Source organism: Plecotus auritus (assembly GCF_963455305.1).
Source record: "Plecotus auritus genome assembly, chromosome: 5".
NCBI classification, from domain to species: domain Eukaryota; kingdom Metazoa; phylum Chordata; class Mammalia; order Chiroptera; family Vespertilionidae; genus Plecotus; species Plecotus auritus.
The window spans coordinates 38,206,278-38,224,759 of record NC_137776.1 but is presented as its reverse complement, the minus strand read 5'-3'; the positions used below and the strand labels follow the sequence as shown (position 1 = coordinate 38,224,759).

Sequence of the window (18,482 nt, the reverse complement as noted above, 5' to 3'; positions counted from 1 at the left end):
GACTAGACTTCTGTGAATACACCTGGGTGTGGATTTGACTTTAGAACCATGTAAATAGTCATGTAATTACTAAAGTCAATTAAAGTACATTTTTAAAGGAATTCTTAAATTTGAAAGCAAGATGAAACATGAACTTGGATTAGCATTGGTGGCACAGCTCACCGAACTCGCCCACGTGACTTTAAAGTCCAGTTTTCTGACTAGGTCTCTGCAGCCTGGGGACAAAAAGAATGGCAAAGTGTTTCATCTTCCAAATCATTTTAAAACACACTTTTGTCTGGACATCTATAACCCAAGGGTTTTAACAGTGCATAAAACACCTTCAGCTTCTCGGCAGTCATGCTGTTGGTAGTGTCGGTGTTGTTTGGGGATTATTGTGTGTCTTAGGGGATAAAACAAATGAATAATTATGTTGGGTGTGGGATCAAGAAGATGCAAATAAGTCATCAGTAAGGTTAAGAAAGCCACATAGGTCAGAGCTGACGGAAAGGCAGCACCTACACGCACTGTCTCGTCTACAAAGAAGCTTCCTACTTCTGTCCACCTATGAGGCTGGGACAGGGGAGTGGGAGTGGGGGGCAGAAAGGAGGGAGGCTGGACTGCATTAAGGGTGGGGTTAGAGTCAGGCCGGGGTCCAATGAAAAGTCATGAGCAAGTCTTGATGTTTTAGTTAATGTTTGTTCACTTTGAAAATCTGAAGAGTCCAAAATTATTTATCCAGAGTCCTGTGTGGGCATGTGCGCGCGCGCGCGCGCGCACACACACACACACACACACACACACACACACACACACCATCCAGGGCCCCACTTTCACATCTGCTCACCCTCACCCAGGACACACACCCCTGCTCGCACCTCCTCAGGACACAGACCCACACTCTAGCAGCCGCATCCATCCCCAGCCGTCCACGTGCTCATCTCCAGCATAGATCTGTCAGCACCGCCTTGGCCAGACCCTGAGCAGAGCGCCAGCCTCTCCTGAGGTCAGTGACACCTGCACAGCTCCCCAGGAATGTAAGGGTTATTTCCACATTAGAACGCCAATCAATAGAATTAATTACATTAATAAAAAGAACATTTATATAATCCTTTCAGTCAATACCAAAAAAATCATTTGACAAAATCCAACACCTATTTATGATAGAAACGCAGCTAGGAATGGAAGGAAACTCCCTTGACCTGACATCACAGGTAACCTATAGGAAACACCGTACTCACTTGGGGGACTGGAAGCTCCCACTGTGCTTAGTAGCAAGGACAGTGCCTACCAACTCCACTCCGATGGTTCTGGACTCTAATCAGGGGAAATGAGGCAAAAAAAAAAAAAAATGCTTCCAGGCAGGCAAGGGAGAAGTAAACCTTTCTATTTTCACATTATGACATCATTGTGTATACAGAAAATCCAAAGGAACTTACCCCATAACTATAAACCAGTAAATGAATTAGCAATGTTATAGGCTACGAGATTAATAGACAAAAAAATGTATCTTGGGCAATAAACAACTGAAAAAAGGAAACTAAAAATACAATAGCATTTATAAGCATCAAAAAACAAAGTACTTAAGAAAAAAGTAAAACGTGTATGCTCAAAGCTACAAAATACTGCTGAGAGAGACTCAAGAAGGTCTCCATAGATGAAGGTAGATGGAGAGGTATACCATGCTCATGGATTCTCATACTGATCTATACAATCAAACCCTGAAGCCTCAAGTGTCGTGTCTGCTGGTTATGCTTCCTGGGCATATCTCGACACTGACCTCTTCTTTCGGCCTCCACCACCTCTCGCCTAGCTAGGACACAACCATCTGTTCCTTGAATGTCTGCAACAGTCTTCAAGTTGGTCCCCAACCTCCAGTCTATCCCCAAGACCTCAGCCAGAGGGAGATGTCAAATAAAACTCACATCAGGCCCTGCTTAAAACTGCAATGGCTGCCCCTGCCCAAGAGAGAAGACCCAAGCTCTTTAAACGGCCTCAAGGCCCTTTCTTTACCTACCCCTCCAGCCTTAGCGTTGCCCTTCTCCCACCTGTACTTCAGGCACAGAGAGCTCATTTTCATTCCCTGGGATGCCCAGCTTTTGCCAGCTTCTGCCCTGCTCCTGGCTGACCCTAATCAAGGACCAGCCCCACACATCATCTGCCACCTCCTTGTCAGGACTATCTAGGGGCCCCAGACCTGCAGAACTGAATACTACAGGGAGCTGGTGGGCACAGCCTGTCCCCAAACCCACCCTCAAAACTGGAGAAGACCCTTCCCTAAGGAGCACAGCCATGTCCAAAGACCCCAAAGTGTTCCCAGGAGCAACATGACTCTTCTATTCACCTCAAAATGCAGCAAAACCAGTTTAAATCTGTTAAACGTTGGGGGCGGAATCCAGTAAAATCAAATGAAGCATCCATGGGACACTGAGCAAGAAATTATTGTGAACAGAGACAGAGAGAAGAGAGCCTGGAACATCTGAGAACTTGGCGGCAGTCTGGCTGTCCCTGCCGCCTTTCCATCCCGCCTCATGTCCAGGAAGTCTGGCAGGCCAGGCCCCTTCCCTGTCTACCTGCTCGCAGGGCACCAGGGTCTCAGTACTCACCGCAGAAACTCTGCCACCCTCCACGCTGATCCAGGCTTGGGGGAGGGAGGGTGGGCGAAGACTTTGGAGAGAAGACCCAGGACCAGGACTGGGTAGGACACGGCTCCCCTGGAGAAGGCACCATGCCTCTGCAGCAGGAAGTGAAAATGAGAAGGAACCGCAAACAAAGCGGGCAAAGTCTGCTGAGAAGGATGGGAAAGCTGTTCTCACCTGCACACACTCACACCTGCCCGCTACAACTGCCGGCTACTGTGCACGGGAGGGAGGCAGTCTTCACCCCCTGCTGGCAGGTCCACAGAGCATCTGGGGACGGACCCCAGATAGGCCTGGCTCTGGCTGGACATAGCCCTGGGCTTAGCGCTGGCACTCAGCTTGGCTGGGCAGGCTGCTCCTCTGGGTTCCATGGAACCCCAGCTCAGCCTGGCTGCCCTGCACTGGGCTCCGATCCGGCCACAGATGTGAGAATACAAAGACTGAGGCCCAGGTGTCTCAGGCATGGGAGATAGCCCATGGGGTGGGAGGGGGACCTGCTCAGACCCTGGAAGAATGAGGAATAGCCCATGTTCCTCCACTCCTCTGGACAGGCTGGCCCACCCCCGCTACCAAGGCTACCAAGGACTCCAGGGCAAACCAGAGGGCCGAAGCCGGGATGGAGGTGTGGAGGGCACACTGTGAATGGGGACAGAGCCCAGACAGGTTTTCAAGGACATTGGAGCCCAGAGACTGAAGACCAGAGACTGGCTGCACTGAGTGGATCCAGGCCCTGTGGCTGCAGAGGCTGCCCCAGGGAAGGTCTCCTTCAGCTCTGCCTGTGTCTGTAAGGTCCATGTAAGGCCAGCTCAGGCCCAGGAAGGAGGGGCTGGCTGGGAGGGGCATGGAGACCATGCTCGACTGCTCCAACCACACAGGTCTTAGAAGCCCTGAGGGCCACTGCCTCACCAGCCCGCAGTGGAGTCCCAACTGGGCCCTCTGTCAAGCAAGTTCTTCCCCACCATCCAACGAGAGACCAAGACTTGTCCCAGATCCTGTCACAGCCAGGGTGCCTCAGCGGGGAAAGGGTGAGTCACCCAAGGGTTTTGGGGAGGAGCCAGCACCAGCTGCTACCCTCACCCCTGTCCCAGAAAGGCTAGCCCCTGCCTTTGAGAGTTCTGGGCCCCTTGCCCAGATGTGATGGGGCAGTTAGCCGCATCTCACATTGTGTACCACAGCCTCCTCCTTTGGAAGGGTGGTACTCCCCCCGCCCCCCCCCCCCCCACACACACACAGGGCCACCCTGCGGGGAATCTTAATGGGTGACATAATGCTTGGCTTTCTCACTTTTCATGTAATCAAACTGCTTCGCAGCAAAACAAGTGGAAAACAGAAGATGGATGGATGACAAAGCCCGGAGGTGCAGGCTCAGCTGGAGCAGCCCCCAGGGCCAGCGATCTGCCTGGAGCAGGGGTGCACACACAGCTGGCTTGACCAATCAGTGGCAAGAGTGGGCTCTTGGGTTCACTTCCTAGTCTCTAAGCACATAATTGGGGCTGACACATGGCAGATGATCAGCACCCTCAGTGGGTCAGGTATGTCAGTCAGAAAGGCCAAGGGGACACCGAAACCTTCACCCTACAGACAAATCAAAACCGGTATTATCGGTGGGGTGCCCTCTGTGTCCCCACCTATCACCTGTGGAAGTAGGCTTCTTGTGATGTCACAAGGAAAGGACTTTCCTGAGATTCACATGGGAGAATAAGTGGTGTTTATTTGTGTGGAATTAAACCCCTGAGTTTCCAAGTTCCCCTTTTCCCCTGTCCCACCAAGGAAAAGTCCTATTTTGTCTTCACAAAGCTAGGATTAAAGCCAGTGTCCAGTCTCCACTCCACATGTGCACAGTCCCGTCCAGCATCTGGCTAGCTTAGCTTGTGTCCCCAGCTGCAGCCCATGTGTGTAGGGTCCACATGGCCTTGGGCCATGTAGTTTCTAGGGCCATATGGCTTTGGAGAGAATACAGGAGCAAAGGCAGGCAGAGGAACAAGAGTGAATTCCTTTGTCTCAGGATGATATATTCCCAAATTTTCTCAGGCTTGCTGTGGCTCCACCCCTCTGGCCAATTATCTTTGTTCTAAGGTTAGACTAACAGGCAAGTATTTTCCCTACATCACCCACTTCACTGCCCATACCCATCTTCCCCTTTGTTCAGTTCTGCCAGTGACCTGCAGGGACCGGACTGGTGGTTCCCTGGTGGTGTGAAATTGCAGGTTCCTGATGGCTATGCTTATATTGTCTGGCCTCCCCTTAGCTCCTTTCCTATTATTAATATTAATAACTAATTACAGTGGTAACACTGGCACCACAGGGGTTGAACATGAGGACCTCCCTGAAGATGTGGGAGTGGTGGCTCCATTGTGTCTCCATTTGAGTTCGTGTGGCCCCTATGGACTGGGGCGTTCCACTGCAGGGCAGCTCTAATCCAGATCACTAGGCCTCAGACACAGGGGTGTAGCCATGAAGAGCAGTTGGGAAAGCTTAGAAGCAGGTCACTTGTGCGGTCTGGACAATAGGCAGTGGCAATTTTTCCCAGGACAGACACTCAGCTGGCTGGACGCCCTGGCTGATGTTGACATGATGCAGACTGAGTCAGAGGAGCAAGATGGGGTTTGCTGTGTCGGACATGGGGAGGGGTCCCAGGCACGTCCACTTGCAAGTGTCAACACTGACTGCATGTGGCAATGCCGCGCAACGGAACACCAGGCCTCGGGTTCTCCGGTGCCTGCCTTTCCACACCTGGGAATACCATTGGTTGGTGATGGCAAGGCTGCCAGGTGGGGAGATGGCAGGAAGCATCCCTTCTGCACCTGCCCTGTGCACCAGAACCTCTTCCTTGACCCTCCGAACATTGTCTCACCACCCTCCTCCTCCCTGAACCTTCCCACCTTGGAGGCTGCGATCCTCCCAGTGTCTCCCTGCCTGAAATAAGACATCTGTAAACTGCTCAGTATTCATGTTTATAAAGTTACATCCAGAAGTGCTGCAAACAGTTGTGTGCTGACACACTCGTCTATCAGCTATGAGGCCTCTCTGGAGCCCCGAGGGACTCCGCGGAGCTGTTGTCATGGCTTGGGGACCAGGACACTTGCGTTGGGCCTTTCTTGCCCTCCCTGCAGCACCTGCCTGACCCCGGGGCTGCCTCTCTCCAGAATGAGGAACCTTCACCTAGTGCCACAGGCACATGCAGCTGCTCAGTGCAGGACTGGCAGCTACAGCACTGAGGCTGGTGGCACTGAGCAAGGACGCTGTGTGAGGACATCATGGGCCAAGGGAGGCCTCTGAGGACTCCAGTGGGGTTATCCAGTTAGGTCTTCATCACTGCCATGAAGGAGGCCTGTGAAAGGAAAGATGGTGAGGTGTGGGCAGTGGCTGCCTGGACAGCGGGGAAGACACAGTGCACCTCATGCCTCAGGACACAGCCCAGTCCGCAGTGTGACTCACTGGGAGAGGCTGGGGAATGAAGGCCCCAGGGCACCAGGAAGCCCCTCCCAGGCCCCATGTACCTCTTGGAGGAGCTGCCCCAGCATTTCCTGGCTGTGAATGGAGTGTCTGTGGAAAGAACACCTGGGTCAGCCCAAGGCCCCTCCCCAGCACGCAGGCGCATCTATACCCCCATAGGCTGACAGGCAAGGAGTCCCCAGGTACTGTGTCAGCCCCTGGTCTACACCAGGACAGCTAACAGCAAGCAATGTGAGGCAGGCGGGAGAACACAGTGAAGGTGGGCACTAAGGTCCTGAGGACTACAGTCCCCCACCGCCCCACCTGTCTATTCTGGTTGCGATGGTCACTGTGAAGGCCCCCTCTGTGTCTGGCAGGTAGGTGGAGGGCACAACCCTGTAGGTGCCTGCAGACAGGTGGCAGATGCGGCTCACTTCCTGGGTGTAGCAATGTGGCACACAGCTCAGCAGAGGCTTCTGGAGCAGCAGGGAGGGCGTGCCCTGGCCCCCGCTGTCCGCTGGAACCTAGGGAGGCACAGACTGACTAGGAAGCCCGTCCATGGGGCAGCTAGAGATGCCCACTGTCCTCAGTCTCAGTCGGGCTGCTCTCTTTCCCAGGCCCAAAGCAGCCCCAGCTGGGGACATGCTGAGGGTGTGCTGGGCTGGAGCAGCCCCGGCTGCAGTCTGCTTGGACCTCCTGGGGCTTCATGCCTGGTCCCCCACCATACATGCGCCCCCTTCCAAGGAGCAGCAGCAGCCCCCCAAAGCTGGGCTCACCACTCACTGAGGCCCTGCCACCCTTGCCAGGAAGCCCCATCAGGTGTCAGGTGCCCATGCCTGGGAACCACCCAAATTGCCCCTGCTTAGGTCCTGAGGCACCTGCTGGCCACTGGCACTTTTTTCCAAGCTCCTGGTGTCTCCGCTCTTGGGAAGGGGGTTTCTCAGCAGTCTGCCCATTCTCTAGGGTACAGAACCTTCTCAATCAGAAAATCCTAGCCTCTCCCCAGATCACCTGTGCTCCAGGCTATGTGTGCCTCTTCCCCCCTCAGATCCCGGAACACCAGCCACTTCACCCTGCCCGTCTAGAATTGGGCCCCTGGGAGCACAACAGTGTGTGGGCTGAAGAGCCTCATTGGCCATGCGGTCTGGGCCTGCAACTTCTGACTTCTCCCCTTTCTCCAACTATAGGTCTGCTAAGCATGTTTTGCCTACATGGTGGGAGAGAGCGCCGACCGCCAAGGAAGGTGCTCTGGGTGGCTATGACTCACTGGCAGCACCCCCTTCTGGACTCCTCTGGGCTCACAGCCATTCTAGGTAGAAAGTGGGGACAATATACTTTCAGCCTGAGTTCCTGGAAGCCCCCACTTTCCTTGGACCTGCCTGGGATTCAGGAGCCACCCCACACAGCTGAGCCCACTGTAGCCCTCAGACTGAGCTGCCTGGCCCCGAGAACCTCGGGGACCTTGCAAGCTCCTCACCACCACCTGGCTTTGTTTTCTTTCTGATCTGAAACCCCTGGCAGCGCCATTTGGGCAGCAGAGTGGCTGTCAGTTCCCCAATGGTCTTAAACAGTGTGGCCTTCCCCAAACCCCCTTTACTGTGCTTTCCCACAAACCCTCGCCATCACCCACTTCTCCCTGGCTCTCAGGGGTACACACGCACCCAGGAACAGCCTCATGCTGCGGGCCATGGGTAGAGGGCAGGGTTACACAGCTCTGGGGTGCTGCTGGTGTTTGATCACTCCTGGGTGATGCCACTGGCCTCCTGGGTGGGAGGCACTGCCCTGGGGAGAACTGACCCCATGACATAGTTGTTCTGAGCCAGAGCAAAGGGACAAGGGGATGCCTGAGCTACCTGTGACCCCCAGTGAATTACAGACTTGATGAAACCTAGAAATGAGTCATGCACATGACCGGCCAGCCTGGGCAACATGCCCAAATGACTAAGTCCAGGGCTCCACATCACGCCCCACCCCATCCTGGCTCACAGTGCCCCAGACTCCCAAGAGCTCTCAGAGCTTGCCTGGAAAACATGGAAGCCAATGGGGTGGCAGTCGCTGTCTAGGCAGTGCTGGTGCAGAGTGATCCGGACGCAGCGGGGGCCTGAACCCTCAGGGACCGTGAGGGGGAAGCAGGGGTTGCTGGAGTAGGAGGCGAAGTTCCGGCTGCCCCCGGCTGTCTGGCCGATCTTCCAGGAGCCCTGCAGCTGCACAGTCTCCCACTCTCCTGCCATCAGGGTCTCCCCAGGGCCAGGGCTCTGGACCACTGTCTTGATGGCACTGCCCGGGAAAGACAAGCACAGGACGGGGGCTAAAGGCACCGTCTGGCCTGCCTTGGTCAAGGCAGGAGCACACAGGCCCCCAAAGAAATGGCCAGGCCCCTCACCTGAGGGAGACTCTCCCGCTGGAGAAGACCCGGAGCAAAAACTGTCCTGGCACATTCTTTAAGAAGGTGCTGGGGACGGCCAGGTAGTAGCCGGGGGTGAGCTCACAGCGGAGATGGACCTCGCGGTCATACGCATGGCACACAGTGCCAGCCACAGGGGGTGTAGACAGGATCCTGGGCAGGCTGACCCGCCGCTTCTCCACCTGTAGAGAGGAGGCCTGTGTGGGAACTCACAGAGACCTGCCCCACCCACTCCTGGCATCAGGGCCTCTCCTCAAAGGAGTTAACACATGAAAGCACTCCACTTCCCAGGGGCCGGCTGAAAATGCCCATGACCCTGGGCTTCCACTTAGTCTGTCCCCACGAGAGCATGTAGGACCTCCTGCCCCGGGACACACAGATGTGAAAGGGCTGTGCCCACGGCTACTGCAACCTGGGGCTGCTGGATAAAAGGCTTTCCAGCAACTCAGCAGGAGGAAAGGAATACGATGTAAGCCACAGCCACAGAGGGACAGGGAACACTGTGCCTTGTGCTATGAGACCTTGGCAGGACATACAAAGACTAAAAACTAGGCCATGGCAGCAAACAGGCAAGTTCCTGCACGAGGCATGCTCCTGTACCCAGGACAGGCATCTCCATTGGGGGCCAGAGGGCTCCTTGCACAATCCCACAGGATCAGCTGTCACCATCCCCACTGATAGGGAGGTGACTGAGGGCACAGGGAGGGTGGAGTGACCTCTCCAGGTCCCACAAGAAGCCAAGCTGGGCTCAGACCTCCACAAACACCAGCCCCCAGAGCCCCACCGACTCGGGGCTTTGGTTCTGGTTTCCTTTGGCTCTCAGACACACGCGGGGCCAGGCCGGGAACCCAGTCTTCTCAGTGCCGGGTCTGTGGGAGCCCCAGCAGGCACATGATCCCCAGGACAGCCAGGGCAGGGCGGGGAGGCCTGTGGGGCTCTTGTCAGTCATGCGTGTCCCAGCACTGCAGCTCCTAGGATTCAGACATCCACGTGCCTCCCATCTTGGACCCTGTACTTCAGTGAGTGGGAAGCTGGCCCAGCGGAGTTACCTTCCAGAGGTGCAGACCCACGGCAGGGTAGTCCTTGCCCGGGATGCTTGCCGGGCTCCATACAATGCGGCTGCCCCCCACCGGCACCTGGGCCCGGCCGGCCCAGTCCACCGTGCGCATCCTGGGCCTCTGCAGGAGGGCAATGTACACCTCACTTGGTTCTGAGACCCGCAGCCAGAACTTGGGGTTGCTGGGAAAGCCGCTGTTGTTCCGGCAGCCTCCTGCGGACTGCCCCTGGACCCAGGCTCCCGGCAGCTCCTGAGTGTGGCTGAGCACCTTCTCTAGGGCAAGAGCACACCACAGGTCAGGCTCCCCATGCTCACAGACACCAGCCTCCCCCACCGGGAGCCACCGCACGGGGATGCGGGTGCCTGCTCAGGCTTGACTTCAGAAAGCAGAGTCCATTCGGGTGGCCGCATTGCACCCCGAAGGCTGCTCCAGGAATGGTACTGGTTACCTGAGTAGAGGCTCTGCAGGTGGCCAGCCTCCGTGACCGGGTAGCCAATGGTGACCTCATCAAATTCACGGAGAAACTCCTCCTCCTCCACCCAGAACTCCCCTTCCTGGAGCTGGGACAGCAGCTCCACCGAGTCCACTGGGTCCACCTGGGTCCACCCTTCACCCCTGGCAGGAAACTCAGGTCAGCAGAGATCTCTCATCTGAGAGTGACAGCACTGACCGTGCAGTGGGGCAAGGGGAGACAAGGGACAGGGGGTGTCCTGAGAACCCTGTCCCTGAAGCACCTTGGGGCCAAACTCTATGCCCCTTCCCACGCTTCCATTTGCCCTGGGCTGAACCTTCCTCAGGGCCATCACCTCTCCTCCTGCCATATGACCTGGATGAGTGAATGTGTCAGTGAGCAGTGACAGGACATCGCTTCAGGTGTGGTTGCTCAGACCAAGTGTGGGATCTGCTCACCACCCCGGCCACCTAAGGGGATTGTCACAGCACCCTCGTCCATCAGTTACGGGTCTTAAAGCCAAGCTGAGGACATAGCGTAGGCATCTCATAGGTCCCTGTCCCTCAGCCTGGCTGGGATCTACTCTTCCATGGGCACCCTCAGCACCAAGCACTAAGCCAGCCTCCTGGACCACCTGACAACAAGCACAGACCATGTGGCCTTAAGGTTAAGGGGGCCTTCCTGGGAGCCAGTTGAGCACTGTCCTGACCACAGAAACTACCATGGCACCAACCACGGCATGGGGGCCCAGGATGCCCCTCTGGGCCTGCACCCCCCTCCCCTTGATGGCAGTGCCAACTGCACTCACCCCTCTCTCCAAGGCCCCTGCCAGCACCGCCGGCCCCAGGGGTTCTGAATGCGAAGCAGCAAGATGCTCTGACCAGCCTGACCCCGGAGCTTGCGCAGGTCCGAGACGATGAAGGCGTGAAATTCCCCCAGCTCCCTGGCACCTAGGCGAGGAACAGCTCAGTCAAGGGCAGGAATCCCCAAACCCAGCAGATGCACAGGTCTTGTCTCCTTCCCTGGGGACTGGTCCAGCCCCGCAGGCACCCAGATCCCACAGATCACCTGGGGCTCCTTTCCTAACCACTGTGGACAGTTAGCTCAGCAGTGGCCTTAGGCAGCACAGAGCCCCAGCGAGGGAACTGGACCAGGCCTGGCAGCTCATTCCCTTCTCTGGGCCTCACTAGCTCATCACATGGCCATGCAGGATGCCTGGTGCAGGGCCAGGTCTCAAAAGTGCTACTGTTAGCACTGTCATCAACAGTCTGTGACCACCAAGGGAAAAGGGAGATGACTTGGCAATGCCAACTGGGGAGGCAGGGGATGGATGGGCAGTGGGAGGACTGGCGGTCCGAGGAGAAACAACTCCACCTGCCCTGAGACAAGAGACAGAAGACATAGAAGGAGCCAAACAGGACGACACCTACCTGGAGAGGAGGGGTGGTGGTCCAACGCAAAGAGAAGAAACTCCTGGGCTGTCTCTAAATGCTTTATTCAGAATGGCATTGTAGCTACCACCCATGTCCCCAGCCCCTTGCCACTTCAGTGGGCTCCAGCTGACCTCCAGCAGCCTGTATCTAGCCCACCCTCAGGGGAGAAGTCTGTCCCTGGCCTGTGCCAATCCTCACACATACACCAGGAGCATAATTGTCAACAAGACCCAATTTATTTCAACGTTCATAGTCTTTGATAAAATATTCCATTATGGCCTGGCCCGTGTGGGTCAATGGTTGAGTGTCAATTTATGAACCAGGAGGTCACAGTTTGATCCCCAGTCAGGGCACATGCCCAGGTTTCAGGCTCAATCTCCAATAGGGGGTGTGCGGGAGGCAGCCGATCAATGATTCTCTGTCATCTCTCTCTCTCTCTCTCTCCCCCACTTCCTCTCTGAAATCAATTAAAATATATATACATATATATATATATATATATATATATATATATATATGTGTGTGTATATATATGTGTGTGTATATGTATGTGTGTGTATGTATATATATATATATATATATATATATATATATATATATATATATAAAAAAATTCCATTGTGGAAATAATACTAAATAGGAAACTTGTATGCATAGAGATGCTGTTATTTATAACAACATAAAATCAGAAAGACCTTAAACTTCCAACATGAAGGGAAAGATGAAAGAAGCTACAGCAGATCCACTAATGAGATAAGTTGACAAAGTTTATGTAACATAGAAAATCTAGGATGCAGAATGCAAAAAGTACATTTATGAAAAACTGAGAAAGTATACTAAAAAGTCAAAGGTAGCTACGTTTTGAGGGAGTTTTTCCTTTCAACAACTTTTCTTCAATGAACACACAACACTTCTTTCCATTTCTGAGGAAAACTCAAATGTCCAAAAAAAAAAAAAAAAAAAAGAAGAAGAAGAATTAAAACGCATTAAGGGGTTTATTTGGGTAAATGGTCCACAGTGGATTTTCCCCCAAAAAGGGGGAAAGAACAAACAGGTAGACATTTCTGTTTGGACAGAAGCTAGAAGGCAGGAAATTTTGTGCAATGTCACCATGAGCACCTCAAAGCTGTATTAGTGCCATTGGAATAATAAACTTGATTATGGTGGTGATTGCCTTTGAAAAAACAAACAAAAAACATACATATCACTACAGTGGAAACCTGAGTGCTGATTTCACAGGTTGCCAGCTGAGCCAGAGATGATGCCACCATGTGCTTCCTAGGCGGTGACCTCACACAGGCTCCTGCCTGCCCTGGAAGTCCTGGTCAAGGGAAAAGAGACCCCTCCCTCTGGAGAGGGGCAGGCAGCAGGACAAGGTCACACAGCCGGACACCAGCTTGGTAGAACAAATGTCCCCACTTTGTACTCATTCCAGACAGGGCCTCAGGGATTGCCTACAGGATCTGAGGGTGTGTGTGTGTGTAGGCCCTTTGCATGACCACCGCCTCACCTGCTCTGGGGCTGAACACTGAGCAGCTGATCAGACACCGCTCCTTGAGGCTGAGCAGCTGCCAACAAGTCTTGGGCTCTGAGCCGCCAGACCCATCCTGTTGGCTACTGCTGCTTGCCAAGTTCTTCAGGTTCCACCTTTCTGCCAGGCCACCGGTTAGGTCCACCAGGGCATCTGCCACCTGCCCTGCCCATAGGTGCTCGTAGGACCCATGGACCCTGGGAGACAGACACAGGAATGAGCCTCAGGCAAGGGGAGCAGTACCCTGGCTCTCTTCTATCCCCTTGGTCTACAACACTCCAAATCATCCTGTGATCCCATCTACCTGGCTTCCATCACTATTCTTTCCTGCTGCCTCGCCCTCAACCACACCCAGACGCAATTACGCCTTCACGGCTGACATGCAGTGTCCCAGCAAAGCCCAGCCGCCTCTGCCACGTGCAGAACCTCTTCTACTGCCAGTGTGGGCACAAGCGTGAGGCAGTGTGGGCACAGGCTGTGACATCCACTCCATCTGATGGGATCCAACCCCAATGTCAGCAGCAGGCCTCCCTCCTGTCCTCGGTACAAAGGCCTGCCTATCAGTTCACTGTCAGCAAGATGGTAAATGCATTCTAGGAGGGAAGGGCCTCGATTCACTCTGCATGAGGGTTTTGGGCTCAGTCAGAACCAGATAAAAAGGCTGATACCTAGCTGGCCTCTTTCCTCCCCAACAACCTGCAGAGAGGCAGCCTGTCCCCAGGGGTGAAAAACAAATAGATGGAAACATCTTTCTTGCTGGGGTTTGAGGAAAGAGAAAGGAAGAAAACACACACCCTCCCTCATGCCCACCTGTGAAATAAGGGCAGGGAAAGGGAGGCAAACCACAGGCCAAGCCTCAAGAGTTCCTGTCTCTGGACCAGTCAGCCCCACCCCAGGACCTGCCACCAAGCGCCTGGAAATGACAGGATTCTGCAGTGAGGGAGAGCAGAGACATGCTCCTGGGGGCAGTCTAAGGTGGCATGGCCCAGCCCACCAGCCTCCAGCACACATACTTGGCATAGACCTTCTCCAGTAATGGAAGCCAGAACACATCCTCTCTCTGGCACCGGGAGAAGCAGAGTCTCCCTGCAAGACAAGGCAGACGATCATCTATGGTCACCTCCACCCAGCGTCCAAACTGCCAAACTCGACAGGTGAAGGAGCCACGGTATGTCTGGTCGAGCCAGCTCGGCTGTCCGGGAAGAAAGACCTACCGTGCACAGGGAAAGGCAAAAGGAGACCATGAGACAAATATCTCGCAGCGCCCTCCAAGCGTGCTAACCAGAGTGTGACCACACTGTATCATCCCACAGTACCCTGCGGTCTGCAAAGGATCTGCCCTCATTCCATGCCTTGAGTCAGTGCTCATGGAAAGCCAACCATTGGACTGAAAATCCAGACTTCTCAATAAAATATTTTAAGACCATAGTGAGGGAACCAGTGTCTCCGAAAAGCTTAAAGTCAACCAATATGCCCTAATGTCCCAAATAAGACCTTGACCTGAATCTAAAACAAATGTGACTTTTAGAAGCATGAGACCCAATTCTCAGCAGAGCTGGCTGCAGATGGCAGGTTACCATGGGCACAGCAACCCTCCTGCAGATGCCTGAAGCCCAGGACCTCTGCCAGCACCTGGACCCATGTTCACTGCCAGGTTTGTTCTGACCCAAGAGGCAGTGGGGACTGTGCACCTAGATGACGTGTTTGGTCCTGGTTCTGCCACTCACTAGCCAGAAATCAGTGACAATGGTTCTAGTGCCCTCATTGGTGAAAATGGGTCACATCCGGTGAGGCCTGAGAGTGAAAGCCAGCGATGTGCTGTGCTTACTTAGCATGGGGCTGGGACCCAGATGCGCCCTGAACAGGGTCACCACTGTCAATGAACATTGCTGCATTCATTGGTGATACTTAGCAAGAAGCCAAACAGAAGGCCATCAATGGTCCAGGGAGGGAGTCTGAGCAGGCCTTCTACACCTGTGGTGTCCGTCAGAAAGATTTTCAATCATCTTTTGCCAATTTATATTTAAAACCTATTTAAGAAGTTAACTAGCTAAGGACACTAATTCCAAACCAGGGCACAGGCTGCCTCAGCCAACCCTTTCCTGTCCAGGCTGGCACGTTTGACTTTTTAGTTCAGATGCATGGTTCTGACTCCATAAGAAGCGTGCTCGGAGTTTGGCAGAGCAGGGCAGAAAGTACCGCTGCAGGAGAGGGGACACCGCGTCATGCCTGGGAGCCCCTGTGGCCTGACAGCTGAGCTCCCCACTGCCCATGCTGAGCAGCTGCAGCAGAGCCCCACAGAACAAGGAGTTCAGCCGCCTGGCCTCTTGTTTCCTTCCTGGGCACAGCAGACAGGAAGACAGAGCAGAAGAGAAAGCTGCACTATCACAGACACCTGGTCCAGAAGGTGCTGGCTCTTCTGCAGGGCGGCGCAGGCACACAGGAACCAGCAGTCCCCCAGAAGCCCTTGCTTCACCTGCCCTTCCTGTGGGTTATCTGGAAACAGCCGGGGTGTAGCACAAATTTCCTAAAAATAAAGAAAATTACACAGTTACATCATGCCTCATGCCAGTCTTTAAAACAGAGAACACAGGATCTAGGTGACGGGCTGGGAGGAGCTTTTCTGCTTATCCATGTTGCCTAACAGGGGAAGGGAAGCAGCTGGCTTCTTGCAGACATTATCTGTCAGCCCCTCCTGGTTTCAGGTCACTCTGTCCAGCTTAGATTATGGGGTCCCTGTCTGTCCACATTCCTTAATTGGCAAAACTCCCAACTCTGGATGAATGCTACCACTTCCCTTCTCAAAACAGCTAAATGTTCATCTAGAAACTGGCTTCACTTTATTATTTTTTAATTTTACTTATTGATTTTTGCAGAGAGAGAGGAAGAGGGGAGAGAGAGAAATTGATTTGTTATTCCACTTATTTATATATTCATTGGTTGATTCTTATATGTACACTGACTGAGAATCAAACCCTCACCCTTGGTGTTTTGGGACAATGCTCTAACGGCTGAGCTACCTGAGCAAATGGTTTCACTTTAAATTCATAATGGTGAATCTTGAGTGGGTCCTCTATACTTCTGGAAATCCCACTGTTTCTCTAAAAGGCTCACTTTCTCACAGCCTGGGTGAGCTTATGCCTCCTATTCTCCCTCTTCTCAAAATGTCCTCGCCTCATGCTTCATTAGAAGCCACCTGACCTGCCCCCTCTCCTGCTTCAGGCCTGCATTCCTCCTGAGACCCCTTCCCTCTTCCACCTACTCGGGCAAAATCCCTCCAGCATAAGGCACAAGCAGAATCTCCATCTTCTCTACAACATTGCCCCTCAGCACTATTTCCCTTCTAGGTTTCTCTTTACTGACAAACTTCTGAAAAGAGCTGCCATTACTACTTGTCCCCTCCCCCCCCCCTGCAGACCCCTCTAGCTTCATACCCCCAAACCTTCTTTACCAGTGTCACCTCCGTGTTGTCAAATGCAACAGGCATCAGTGTCCTGTTGGATTCCACAGCATCAGAAGAGTGTGTGTGTGCTTTGTGTGTGTGTGAGAGAGAAGGGAGGGTGGTGGTGGAGTGCTGTCCCTTAACCCCAGCAGTCCTCTGGTGGTTTCCATGATTCCATGTACTCCTGGGTGTCCTTTCACCTCACTGCCTGCTGATTCTCAAGTATACCTGTCCCGGCACTTGCTGACCCCACTGGGAAATGTTAGAGCTCCTCCAGGCTCAGTTCTGAGTCCTCCTCCTCCTCTGACACTCTCTTTCAGGCCCTGGCCCGTAAGCCACCAGTTACAGTCCAATTCCCAGATCGAGCCTCTACCTGGATTGTCTTGAACTCCCAACTCTCACATCCACCTGCCCACTGACAGCACCAATTACATGTGAGAGCAAAACCAACCCTAGATTTCCACCCCACCCCCGCCACTTTCCCCTAGTATATCAAATGGGACCACCATCCACCCAGGTGCTCAGGCTCAAAATCTAGAAGTCATTATCTTCACCCTCTACTTCTAATCGGCCACTAAGACCCATCAAAGTGCTAACGGCTGTCACACTAATCTAAGCCCCTTCATCCTTCTCAGGACCCCTGCAATGGCATTCTTGCCCTGACCATCCACTTCCCACAGGCAGTAAGCGTGAGCTTCTTCAAACACATACCCAGCTAAATCACTCCCCTACAAAAAAACCTCTAGTGGCCTCCCATTGCAACTAAGATCCATTTTTACCCTAATTCCACTCGTGAGCCTATAAAGCTCTTCATGCCGTGGCTCCTCCCAGGCCAAACAGGCCCTCGCGTTGCAGCACCAGAAAGGCGCCTCCATCACCAGAGCCCAGAAGTTCTGGCAGCGACGTACACCCTAGGGGAGGCAGGCTTGTTGTCCCAGGGCAGTCTTATTCAGCAGACAATTTCTACAGATGTCAACATAACACTAGGCCAGAGCATCCCTTTAAGTTACCACCTTAAAATGTTTACATCTGAAAATGCAGGTGCACTAGGTCCAAAAGAGAAATCTGCAGAGCAGAGTGGCTTTGCTTCATAGGCTCATCCTGGCCCTTCCATAAGAGCACGAGAATATCAGCAGACACACAAGCAAACACAAGAAACAAGAGCCAAGCAACTAGAAGCGAACTGGTGAGACGCCCTTCAGAGCAGAAGCAAGGAAGTGGGGCTGGGTTTGTCTGTTGACACGCCCCTCTCGCTGTGCCTCAATCCCCTACGGAACTGCGCTCTCACAGGTGGGGATCCTGAGCTCAGGGCTTAGCACACCCTGAAAAAGCTTCAGAGGGAGCTACCATGTGGGGTAGGGAGCCTGGGAACCTACTCCTGAGGACAGCAGGCAGATCCTGCGGGCCACCGCGCGCCCAGACCGGGCTGACCCCGGCCACCGAGCCGGCCGCTCCGCCGGCTTCCGCGCTCGCACCCCTGCAGGAAACACCGTGCAGAGACCTTAACCAAGACCCCGTCAGCCGCTCACCTGGGGCCGCCTCCACGTGATGTCCTCCCGGAACTGGGCCAGCGGCGTGGAGAAACTGGAGAAGAGCGAGGAGTCCGAGGCAGGGAAGGCGGGGTCCCGGAAGAGCTCCCTGGCGGGCGCGCGCATCTTGGGCGCCCCGGGCTCCCATATGCAGCCCACGCCCCAGCCAAGGGAAGCGCAGCCCCACGAGGGGCCGAGTAGGCTGCCGGTCCCGGGCTGGCCGACGCCTCAATGCTCCGCCAGGCTCTCCACCGGGTCAGAGCCGCCGCTCGGTGGCCCCAGCTGCCGAGGGCGTGGCTTCCGAGCTCGCCTCTAGCGACGCGCGACGTCGCCCGGCGGCACTTCTCCTTCCGGGCCGAAGGTGCCCGGAACTGTAGCCGCCGAGGTTCACCCTCTGCGAGCTGGCGGGAGTCTTATCCTTAGGCCTGTGCGGGTCGGGCCAGGGCGTCGTAACCGCTTGGACTTGCGGGCTATGAGGGCTGAAGGGAGCGGAGGAGCCGCCTCGGCCGAGGTCGCGCCGTGAACCACCGATCCTAGCATGTAGCGCTGCCTCCCAGAACGCGCCTCTCCTTCCGGCGTGC

At 54.4% G+C, this 18,482-nt stretch overlaps 1 protein-coding gene across 3 annotated transcripts; it reads right to left on the bottom strand.

The window, feature by feature from the left end:
* Window positions 1–5,553: 5,553 nt before the first annotated feature.
* CAPN10 (calpain 10) lies at window positions 5,554–18,221 on the bottom strand. 3 transcript variants are annotated; one of them, XM_080667782.1, is made up of 13 exons: window positions 17,902–18,221; window positions 15,326–15,457; window positions 13,944–14,140; window positions 12,910–13,127; window positions 10,775–10,916; window positions 9,964–10,130; window positions 9,507–9,787; window positions 8,437–8,639; window positions 8,075–8,330; window positions 6,932–7,012; window positions 6,378–6,577; window positions 6,119–6,164; window positions 5,554–5,949 (listed from the first exon to the last, which is right to left on the bottom strand). In XM_080667782.1, the coding sequence occupies exons 1-13, from the start codon at window positions 18,025–18,027 to the stop codon at window positions 5,920–5,922; spliced, it is 2,079 nt and encodes a 692-aa protein (XP_080523908.1). In that variant the 5' UTR covers window positions 18,028–18,221; the 3' UTR covers window positions 5,554–5,919. The 3 variants fall into 3 exon arrangements, with proteins under 3 accessions (XP_080523908.1, XP_080523910.1, XP_080523909.1); XM_080667784.1 differs by having other exon boundaries at window positions 15,407–15,457; window positions 17,902–18,200; XM_080667783.1 differs by lacking the exon at window positions 6,932–7,012.
* Window positions 18,222–18,482: the final 261 nt, after the last annotated feature.

Excerpts from the sequence above, each read along its gene's own strand:
- CAPN10 (XM_080667782.1), bottom strand. The coding sequence starts at position 18,027 with ATGCGCGCGCCCGCCAGGGAGCTCTTCCGGGACCCCGCCTTCCCTGCC. Across the intron at positions 10,131-10,774 it reads CAGGGGCCTTGGAGAGAGGG|GGGTGAAGGGTGGACCCAGG; the intron begins GTGAGTGCAGTT and ends GTTTCCTGCCAG. Across the intron at positions 6,578-6,931 it reads AAAGTGCCAGTGGCCAGCAG|GTTCCAGCGGACAGCGGGGG; the intron begins GTGCCTCAGGAC and ends GTGCCTCCCTAG.